Source organism: Puma concolor, chromosome B2 (genome assembly GCF_028749965.1).
Source record: "Puma concolor isolate L17-30 chromosome B2, mPumCon1.1.hap2, whole genome shotgun sequence".
NCBI lineage: Eukaryota > Metazoa > Chordata > Mammalia > Carnivora > Felidae > Puma > Puma concolor.
The window spans coordinates 66578331-66590389 of NC_141671.1; the positions used below are offsets into that span (position 1 = coordinate 66578331).

The window sequence follows — 12059 nt, forward strand, 5'->3', positions numbered from 1 at the left end:
CTGGCATCTAATTAAAATTTATGGGGCATGATTAAAAAATTAATAAAAAAGGACCAACTGACTACAACCAACAATACAATTTTTATATAAGGCCTTGAAAATAACCATGATTAATATATTCCAGAAAACAAAGGAAGATGGATGTTTTCTACAGAGACCTGGAACCCGTTTTAAAAAGTTAAATGGCAATCCTAAAACTAAAAGATATAAAAAAAATTTAATAGGTGGGTTTAATGGCATGCTAGAAGCAATAGAACAGAGAATTCTTGAGTCAGTCAGTGGAAAGTATATAAATCAGTGCACAAAGAGAAAAAAAAAAATTGGAGAAGGCCCTAAGAGACATTTGGAGCATAATGAAAAAGTCTAATATACATGTAATTGGGATTCCAGAAGGAAGGGAAATGGCATAAACAATACTTGAATACTGTGGTACTAGCTGGGTTTTCCAAAATTAATGTAATACATCAAATTATAAGTCCAAAATCCTTTAAAAACCTCAAGATGTGTGAAGAGGAAAAAATCTATCAATACCATGATCAAAGTACTGAAAACTAAAAAAACACTTTTATGAAGAATCAGAAGCAGAAAAAGAGCAGAAAAAAAGAAGACATTATCATTCAGTGCTTCACTGAAGCAGCGATACAAGACTGGTTGAAATTTCAACAGATACTGTGAAAGCCAAAAAGCAATGGAACAACCAAAAGAAAAAATGCTTTAGAAAAAAAATTAAAACTTCAAGCTTAAAATTTTATCTTTAATAAATATTACCCTTCAAACATATCCTACAGACAAGAAAGGAAGAAATGAAGGAAGGAAGGAAGGAAGGAAGGAAGGAAGGAAGGAAGGAAGGAAGGAAGGAAGGAAGGAAGGGAGGGAAGGAAGGAAAGAAGGAATACTAGAATAAAAACCAGTAGGATAATTCATCACCAAGACCTGTACTCCATATTGAAGGAAAATGTCCCCAGTCAGAAACACTAAATTGGAGGAAAGAATGAACACTGGAAAGAGTTAATGATGATAACAACAAAATCTTGTGGTAGTTACAACATATGTAGAAGTAAAATATATAAAACACCTAGGTAAAAGGTAGAAATGAAAGAAGTAGAATTAAGCTGTTGTAAAATTTTTGCATTCTTCTGAAAGTGTTAAAATGTATAATTTAATGAAGTTTCTAATAAGTCAAGGTACATATTTTAATCCTTAGGGTGTCCACTAATAAATAATAGAAGAACACATAATTCAAATGCTGATAGTGGAGGAAAAAAACACAGAATTAATCTAGTTAGGCAAAATGGAGAAGTAAAAGAAGAAACATGATTATTAAAAATAAGTGGCAAGTGATAGAGTCAATTCCAGTTATATCAGTAATTCCATCAAAAGTAAATGGTCTTGGGGCACGTGGGTGGCTCAGTTGGTTGAGTACCCTACTTCGGCTCAGGTCATGATCTCATGGTTTGTGGTTCTAGCCCCACGTCAGGCTATGTGCTGACAGCTCGGAGCCTGGAGCCTGCTTCTGAGTCTGTGTCTCCCTCTCTCTGGCCCTCACCTGTTCACGCTCTGTCTCACTCTCTCTCTCTCTCAAAAATAAATAAACATTAAAAAAAATTTTTTTAAGTAAATGTTCTAAATACACACATCCACTGTCGTGAAATGAAAAAAGGAAGATCTCAGTGAAGAATACACAGATATTTAAATGGTACAAACAGTTGTATGCCGGTATATTTTATAATTCAGATCAGTGTTAGCCAAACTATGACCAACAAGCCAAATCTGGCCCACTGCCTATTTTTGTGGGAAAAAAAAAAAAAAAAAGGTTTATTGGAACACATCTATGCTCATTTGCCTATGTATTATCTATGGCTCTTCACCCACCACAATAGCAAACTTGAATAATTGCAACAGAGACAGTCTGTCCCACAAAACCTAAAATATTTACTATATAGCCCTTTATGAAATAAGTTTGCCTAAACCTGACTTAGACGAAATGTACAAATTTCTTAGAAAGCACAACTTACCAAAAATGACATAAGAAAAAATAAAAACTTTGAAGAGTCCTGTATCTGGTTTTTAAAAAAATTTTTTAATGTTTATTTTTTAAAGAGAGAGGTAAGGGAGACAGAGCATGAGTGGAGGAGGGGCAGAGAGAAAGGGAGACACAGAATCTGAAGCAGGCTCCAGGCTCTGAACTGTCAGCACAGAGCCCAATGTGGGGCTCGAACCCATGACTGTGAGATCATGACCTGAGCCGAAGTTGGATGTTTAACTGGCTAAGCCACCCAGGCGCCCCATGAGAGTACTATGTCTGTTTTTTAACTGATTCCGTAATTATTTTAATGCTCCCCACAAGGAAAACTCCTTACCCAGGTGGGCTCACTGATAAATTATTCCAAATATTTAAAAAATAATTCTCTCAGGCTTCTACCAATTTTTCTAGAGAATAAAATGTAAAATACTTCCAAAAGTATTTTTGTGAAGCCAGCCTATCCTTGATAAATTTGATAAGGACATTATAACACAGGAAAATTATAAACCCAAATCTCATTAAAGTAGTTGAAACAAAGTTTTAGCAAATTGAATCAAGATAGATATATAATAGATGAATGAATGGATAGATTGATTGATTTTGAGAGAATGAAAATACATTATGTCAAAAATATTTGTTCATAAATGCAACATTTGTTTAACATTTTCTCTATGTAATTCATTACAGAATTAAAGAAATTCTATCGTCATCTCAATAGAAACAAAATATTTGATAAAATTCTCACATATATATGATTAAATATCTTAGCAAACTAAGAACTTTTTTAATATGATAAAAGTTACCTACAGTAATTTTACAGCAAGCATTGTATATCTGTATTATTTACAGTGTGAGCCAAAGTGAAAATCACCACCAGACATCCTTTGCAGTACCTATGAGATCCCTAAAATTGTGCTAAATTCAGTATATGAACTTTTTTTTTAATATCTGTAGTTCTAGGATCCTGTAAGCCATAGTACAGACTTTGCATATACTGTTTCTATATATAAAGTAGAACTCCTATTCCTAATGGTCGGCTTGCCACTTCTGGTTAAATGTAATTTGTTCTCAACTAAATATTCTAAGATCAGTTAGTCATTTTAACTGAAAACCTGATTCTAATCTTGCATTTTTATACTTTGTCAGCAAATGACTCACAAACCTCTCTTACTACATTTTGAATATTTACATCAAATGGAGCCAGTTTGTCAAAGTTTTATTTTTTTGCCCTTCAGGCTTACTGTTCACAACTACAATAAAACAGGGTAAATAATTCACTTTTCCTCAAACCTTCTACAATTTAATGTATCTACTCAAGTTCTGTCCTTTTACTCTCTTCATTCACATTCTAGGTATTTTACTGTAAGCAATGATGTCCTTCTTTTCCTTTGATAAATGAAAACACATCTATTACCTTGAATTTGTATCCATATATTTTACCTAGTGTGGAACGAACCATCAATATTAGTTACAACTTTTATTTTATTTTATTTTTTAAATTTATTTTTATTATTTATTTTGAGAGGGGGCAGGGGGAGGGGCAGAGAGAGAGAATCCCAAGCAGACTCCGTGCTGTCAGCACAGAGTCTGATGATGCAGGGCTTGATCCCATGAACCACAAGATCATGACCTGAGCTGAAATCAAGAGTCAGGTGCTCAATCCACTGAGCCACCCAGGCACCCCAGTTACAATTCTAAGCTAAGCTTCTGTCTCATAGAGAACACTCAGAGGTAGAAAATCAGGCATAGCAGGCTGTCATATACAAGAAATTTAGCACACCAGCAAGTTACATAGCACACATAACAAAGCAACGTATGCCTACAGTATCCCTTAGACATTTTCTTAAAATTGCAAAAATGAAGATAAACCTTAGCAAAGGCAAAGCTACTGGATACCGTATGAAAAATAGGCATTTTTAAAGTACATATATATGTGTGTGTGTGTGTGCGTGTGTGTGTGTGTATATATATTCATTCCTTGGTTATTGACCAAGTTTTATATTCTGACTTACTTAGCAGTTATTCAGACATTCAAAGATATTTTTTTATTAATTAATGAAATATAATGCTAATGCTAAATCTTAAAGTTAACTAATTAATCACTTGGAAATTTTAAGCTGACATTCCAACCAGCTTAATTACTATTGATATCAGACTTTAATCACAATTATAGTTCAATTTAGTTATTACATAATTTTACATTTTTTATAATTTCAAACATTATTGGAAGAAATGTTAACTTACCCATTAAGTAAAACCAGTATAGGAAGTTTAGGAATTCTAGGTTAATCTGTCTATGAAAACCAACCTAAGTCTTTAAAAATAAAGTAAGATTTTGTGCTTGTATTATATACCATCCTGAGGAAATCTGTAAGAAGACATAAAACTTTTTTTAAGTTGAGATAAATTCACATACCATAAAATTTACCCTGTGAAATGATGCAATTTAGTGGTTTGTAGTATAGTCACAATTAGGTGTGCAGTCATCACAACTATCTAATTCTGGAACACTTTTATCATCCCCCACAAGAAACCCATACCCATTAATACTCGCTTCCCATTCCTTCTAGTTCCCAGTGACCACTAATCTACATTTGTCTCCATGGATTTGACTATGGGACATTCCACTTAAATGGAATCATACAATAAGTAGCCTTGCATATCTAGCTTCTTTCACATAGTATGTTTTTAACTTCATCCATGTTTATAGCATGAATCAGTACTTCATTCCTTTTTATGGTTGATAATATTCCATTGTATGGATATACCACATTTTGTTTCTCCATTCATCAGTTTGTGAACATTTAAGTTGTCCTCTTTTTAACTATAAAGAATTATGTTGATATGAGTATTCATATGTAATTTTTCATATGGATATGTGTTTTAAATTCTCTTGAGTATGCACCTAGGCATGGAATTGCTAGGTCATATGGTAACTACGTTTAACTTTTGAATGGAATTACTGAGTCATTCAGTAACTCTTGAGTTTCATTGAACTGTATCTAAGTTTAACTAAACTGTCACACTTTTCCAAAGCAGCAGCATCATTTTATTTCCCCATCAGCAATGTATGAGGATTCTAGTTTCTTCGATTCTCATCAGTACTTGTTATTGTCTCTTTTTTATTATAGCTATCCTAGCATATATGAAGTGGCATCTCATTGTGGATCTCATAAGACTGTATTAAGCCAAATTTATTGAACTAGTTTGATATATCTAAGGATTCACTGTGTGGATTTAAGTTCTTATATTAAAATTCTTACGAGTTAGCAATTCCCTGAGAATTTTTTTCTTAGAAGGCAAGCATATTCAAAATATTAGAATTTCAGTTTATTTTTTCTGTACAGATTCTTCAGTTACCTATATTAAAATTACTTAAATACTCATTTGTATAGATCAATCAGGAACAGGAGCTCTATTAAATTTCAGATACCTTGGAATCTAATATCTGTCTGCCTGGACAGCTGTCCCTAGGGTGCACAGAGAGTAAGAGGTTTTTGTTTTCAATAATAAAGACTATTTTTAAGCATGCCAAGAGAACTGGCAACTTCAGTTTTACCATTTAGCCACGGGGCCAAAATTGACACAGAAACCAAAGCCCAGACTTTCAAGGGCAGTTCTGGAAACACATTTTCAACACATTTTCATAAGTGATATGAACTTCTAGCAGCAAACACGCATGTAAAAAGACGAACAAGCCAGATTTTCTGTCATTCACCATCCAACTTGTAATATATCCTGATGTCTGCCATCCAGCAGTTTTAATTCCACAGATGGATTTCCTATTGTTGCTCCCATTAGTGAGGAATGTATCATTAGTCACAAGTAAGTGAAATAAAAGCGAAACTTACCAAGAACCAGAAACAAAGAGACACGGAAAACCAGAGTCCATAAAAAGAAAGCAGAGACTGAAAGTCATGTTCTGTTGGAACTTGTTTAAAGGCAACCTTGGGCTTGAGTTCATGAGGTGCCCTGCTCCACCAACAAAATTTAGTTGGATCCGGTAGAGTCCACTTGGGCATTTTGATGGGACTCCCCAACATAATAAAAACATTCTCAGGGCACCTGCTGGCTCAGTCAGTTAAGCATCTGACTCTTGACTTCAGCTCAGGTCATGATCTCATAGTTCGTGAGTTCAAGCCCCACATCAGGCTCTGCAATGACAGTGCAGAGCCTGCTTGGGACTCTCTGTCTCTCTCTCTCTCTCTGCCCTTCCCTCACCTGCTCTCTCTCTCTTTCTCTCTCTCTCTCTCACAAAAGTAAATAAATAAATATAATTCTCAAAATTAAAACACAGTAATAAGAAAAACACATAGCAAATATTGAAGTTTTAATTAATTAGTGAGAAAACCAACAGAGTTATATAATGGTTCCAAAGATGATCCAAGAAGTTCATGTACTTATATATACATATATATATATATATATATATATATATATATATATATATATGAGAGAGAGAGAGGGAGTCATTGAAAACAAAAAGGAATGTTGGAATAAGATTATGAATTTAGATTCAAAACTGGATAATATTCTGTAGGTCAATAAAACCATAACCCTTTGGAGTTACCACCTCTTCTAAATAGTAATCATTTGTCCTTATCAATTTTATTCAAGTTAACATCTAGCTTTACAGAGTTGTAAAATATTTGTGGTATAACTATTATAAGATTAAATAGTAAGTAAAAAGTGTTACATTCCCCTAGAGAGTCAAATGGCCTGTAAGTGGGCTTGTTAGATAATGCTCAAGCATGGCATTAAAAAAGGAAGGCAGCTTTTTTTTTCTATTTTGGTGTCAAATCCACATTAGATTTTTCTGTGAGGGGGGCAATTATTAGTCTGAGCAATTGGGGAATGGGGTATCTTTAATATGATATGAACGATAAGTTAGAGAGCAGTTTTTTGGTTGGGTGGAACATGTTATGTTTAAGAGACAGATCCAAACAAGAATGTCACTTGATAGCTGGCTATATAAATCTGAAGTTCAGGACTGAGTACTGAGGACAGGTGGAGAAAAACAATTGGAATTTGCAGCATACAGATAATACGTAAAGCCTGAGACCAGATGAGACATGTAGCTAATTAGTCTCCTAAGGAAGAATATAGGTCAGAGGGCCACACACTGAAGTCCTCCAGTATTTAGTGATGAAAGAGGATAAAGGTCTTGCCAGTGAGGCACTAGGTAGGAAAATCATAAAAATAAAATGTTTCAAGATCAGTAGAATCAAACGCATTGTCATATACATGATTTATTGAGAAGTCAAAAGGATAAGGACTATGCAATGATAGGACTTTGCCATGTGAAGAAGTCATTGGTGACTTTGATAAAAGGCAGCTTTGGTGAAATAGTAGGGACAAAACCTGATTTAAGTTAGTTCAGGATAGAATAGGAAGAGAGGATGTATGGACAACTGTTTGAGTAGATTTTTAGCAAAAATCAGTAGCCAGAGGGAGAGGGAATATTGAAGGAATATGGAGGGTTTTTTGTTTAATTTTAAAGATGGGTTATATCATAGTCTATTTGTATACTGACATCCCTATTTTTTTACTCCCTACTCATAAATCTTCAATTCACTTAGCAATTGGAATGCTACTGTGGCAGATTTAGTCATGTCTAAGGTGCATGCTGATATGAGATATCAGAATCCTAAAATAACCAATAAAAAATAGAAAACAGAGGGCTGCGGGGGTGCCTGGTTGGCTCAGTCAGTTAAGGTCTGACTTTGGCTCAGGTCATGATCTCATGGTTCGTGGGTTCGAGCCCCACATCGGGCTCTCTGCTGTCAGCGCAGAGCCTGCTTCAGATCCTCTGTCTCCTTCTCTTTCTGCCCTTCCCATGTTCATGCACTCTCTCTTTCCCTCTTTCAAAAATACACAAACATTAAAAAAAAAATTTTTAAAGAAAAGAAAATAGAGGCTGGGAAACAATAGCCATGACAATAGAGGGACTCTTAGAAGTTTATGAAGCAGAAAGCCTTAAAGTACATCCTGAAGGATGAGACTAAATGACAGGAATGGTTTTCCAGGCAATTGGCAGAACAAATAAAAGGCTACAAATTAGGGAAATAGCATATTCAGGCACCTGGGTGGTTTAGTAGGTTGAGTATTCAACTCATGATTTCAGCTCAGGTCACAAAGTCGTGGGATTGAGCCCCATGTAGGGCTCCATGCTGTATGTGGAGCCTGTTTAATTAAGATTCTGTCTCTCCCTCTGTCACTCTCCCCAGATCACGCTCTCTATATATATCAAATAAAAAAATAAAGCATATTTGTACTTAGATGGTAACCTTCACATGGATTAAACTACCCTGACTGATTAGACCCCAGAAACCTCTGCCCTCAATTAGGTAAACAGAATTGAAAATGTTTTAACATGTTCTCATTGAACATTATGATATTCTAGATTCTTTAGGAAGCTACGCACAGTCATCATATCATATAAGAATGCTTTAAAGATTCTTGAGGTGCCTGGGTGGCCCATTCGGTTGAGTGTCTGACTCCTGGTTTCGGCTTGGGTCATGATCTCAAGGTTCATAGGATAAAACCCCGCAACGGCCACATCTGTGCTGGCAGTGTGGAGCCTGCGTGGGATTCTCGCTCTCCCTCGCTCTCTCTGCCCCTTCCCTGATTGCTCTCTGTCTCTGTCTCCCTCTCTATCTAAGTAAATAAATAAATACTTTTTAAAAAGAATGCTTTTAAGATTCTAAATAAAATGTTTTATTTTTTGAGGAAAAAGTCTACCAGTTATTCACAAAATAACATAACTTCTTAATCCCCTAAATGGTAATGACTAGAAAGATTTACCTAATTTTTTAAAGAAATTTTGTCAGTGTAATAGAACATTTCATTGCTGTGATTAAATATCCATTAAAAAATGTTTGAATCTTCTTAGCTCTTCTTGAATACATTTTCATGATAGAAATATTATTGAAAGCGTTTCCCTATACTTTTAAATTTTTCTATAGCCTGAAGAACACTGTTGAAAATTTTACAATAGTACTTTTTGTGAAATAACTTTTAAAATACAAATTTAAAGTTTAATAGAATCCAATTTTCATGGAAATAATGAGAAAAAAGGTACATGTTAATTTATCTATATTTTATTATAAAGGTAAAAATAAAATCATTAGAAGGGAAGTTTCAAATAATTCCTGTGAGGAGTGTGCTGCAAAGATTGATGAGAGATGGAAAAACTACTGATTTCTCAGTCACAGGTGTTTAATTGAAGATGGACATCATGACTGCAAAACTGACCAAATTGTGACATTGCTTCATGTCCTTCAGCAGAAGTCTGCAAGTAAAACAGTAGAAAAAGCAGGTGGCAAGAGCAGACTTAAGGAGAGGTGGCAGATTTAGATAATGCACTGAAATAAATTGCTGAGGACACAGAAGAAATTTACTGGAACATTTATCAGGAAAGAAAGTCCACTGCAGTTGGGAATATAAACCCCACAGGAATCCATTTTGGACTGGCTATATGTTCATGTTTTGAAAAAGAGTTGGCATAAAATGCATAGCAGAATTATCAGATTTGCAAATGAATTTAAAAACTTTGAGTTAATGAAAAGCTGATTAGAATAAATTGAAAGAATATAAATATTAATATTGATATGGACCAGTTCAAGTAATACAACTAGGGATTAAAAATTCCAAATGATTCCTATCAAAGAGGGGTCTCATTTTTCAATTCAATTCATGGAAGGATCCTAAAGATCAAACAGTCTTGTTTCTTTTCCATTGCTTCTAAGTCTTCCACAATCTCACTTTTCCACATTTCTCAACTCACCCTAATATATCAATTTCCCTTTCTCCGAAAGCACTCATTATATATATGACCACAAATATATTACATGATCCCAACAATTTGTTTTATCATTTCTAATCATATTAGGATTTATTCCAACATGACTGTTAAATGTCATCACTCTTAAAAGATGCTTATGTTAAGGGGCACCTGGGTAGCTCAGTCAGTTGAACATATGACTTCAGTTTGGGTCATGATCTCATGGTTCATGAGTTTGAGGCCCTCATTGGGCTCTCCGCTGTCAGCACAGAGCCCGCTTCAGATCCTCTGTCCCCTTCTCTCTCTGCCCCTCCCCTGCTCACACTCTCTCTCTCAAAAATAAATAAACATTAACATTTCTCTTTCTCCCTCCCTCTGCCCCTCTCCCCCACTCATGCTTTCTTTCTTTCTCCCTCTCTCTCTCTCGAAAACAAATGCTCTATTAACGTACTTTGTACTTGAAAACAAGAAATAGAAAATTGAAAATCAAGATGGTGCTGAGTGTCACGTAAGCCAATTTTTTGCAGATATTTTAAAGAAACATAAAATAATGAGGGTCATTTCAGATCTGTCAAACTAGTTGTTTATTGGACCAAAAGGGGCCAGTCTAGATGAAATGCAATGTAATTTAAAGGATTTGAAGAATCCTAACATCTATAGCTCCCAACTTGCTTGCCCTACCTCTCTGCCCAGTTCACAGACATACATTTACTTTGGCAGGTAGAGATGGGTTTTTTTCCCACCAACATGGTGCCTGAAATTCTCAACAATAATTTTCTCATTTAGGAGAGAAGGGCAGTAATCTGTTCAGATAAATGAGTACAGTCTGGGAACATAGACAAGTAAGTTTTGGTAGGAAAGAAAAAAAGGAATATCTCAACCTGAGCATATGAATTTGAAATACTCAAAGAGAAAAATGAGATGAAATTTGGAGGAGATGGAGCATGAGGGGACAAGGAAGTAGGAGGGAAATGCAATTTTTTTTGCCTCATTAGCACTGTTTCCTAGACTCATTAAGCCTCAGGTGGCAAAGAGATGTCTGTTAGTTGGAAGTAGAACAGAGCTGTTTTCATTTTTTAAACCTTGTATGGCAAACTCAGAATATCCATTTTTTATTAATATTTTTTCCTCAGGAATGTATATGAACGTGTCTTATTGATTTAAATATCCTTGTTTTTCTCTGAAAGTAACACACTAAAAAATTAGTAACATTTACCTCCTTTTGGATAACACTGGTTGCATTTGTTTTCACTAAAAGTTTATGGATTCCTTGTTGAAATACTATTGTTTTGAGCTATATAGTTGTAAGACTACTATGCAACTGGCTTTTCCCCCTAAAAATTTGCCTGGATTATTTCAAAATAAATTAGATTTAGAGTTTCAGTTTTGCTGACCTATAATTTATGGATGCGTATATGTTTTTACTTTGTAAATATAGTTCATTTACCCCTAAAATGCAAGGCAGACGGATGGGGACTTCAGGAAGAGCCATCATGAAGAGCACCAGTGTGAGTGGGGAGATGTACACACTGGAGCATAATGACGGCAGTCAGTCCGACACAGCTGTGGGTACAGTTGGAGGAGGTGGAAAGAAAAGGAGATCCAGCCTGAGTGCCAAAGTGGTTGCCATAGTGTCTAGAAGGAGTAGAAGCACATCCCAGCTAAGCCAAACAGGTGAGTGAAGTGAATTCAATTTAGATACCTCGAGTTCTTGCTGGAGAGACAAAAGTGGATCCTCGTGCTATGGCTTGTGAGTGATTGCAGAGCGTATTGATTCTTCTTTGCAAAGGAAGTTTATTTTTCTGTCTCTGAAAATCTGTTACATATGCGATTTTATTTTTTTTTTTCTGTGCAGCTGTCTAACAAGGTATCATTTGTCAATCGGTAAAGTGGTCAGATATTTTCCTTTAAGTTAAAAAAAAAAGTAAAGCCATGTTTATAAATATGCAAGGAAATGCAAAGAAGTATTAAAGATCCAAATTTATTTATATGCAAGAAAAGCAACAGGATTCTCCTTTTCAAAATGTTCCATAATACAATTACCTATAATTTAGGCTCTATATTTTGATGGAAAAGAATGTCAGTTGTGCAACTTGAGATATAGTCTTCAAGGTACTGTATGAATGTAATTATTGAACTGTGATTGTTATATTTTCAGTGCAAGTTAAAAACCCGGCAGTTATTTCTACTTTAGAAAATGGGTCAGTGGATTTGTGCAAAGAATAATGTCTTAATACAAGTTTGAGTTTCCAG

General features: G+C 34.9%; 1 protein-coding gene across 50 annotated transcripts in view; it reads left to right on the top strand.

Moving 5' to 3' along the window:
- Positions 1 to 12059, top strand: part of RIMS1 (regulating synaptic membrane exocytosis 1) — a 493071-nt gene that overhangs the window by 403034 nt on the left and 77978 nt on the right. For 39 of the 50 annotated variants that reach the window (XM_025925526.2, XM_086707193.1, XM_086707195.1 and 36 more), the window contains one exon: positions 11245 to 11480. The exons of the other annotated variants lie outside the window; for them this stretch is intronic. In XM_025925526.2, the coding sequence (XP_025781311.1) occupies positions 11245 to 11480 (236 nt within the window). The remainder of the gene's footprint in view (positions 1 to 11244; positions 11481 to 12059) is intronic. 50 annotated transcript variants of the gene reach the window in all.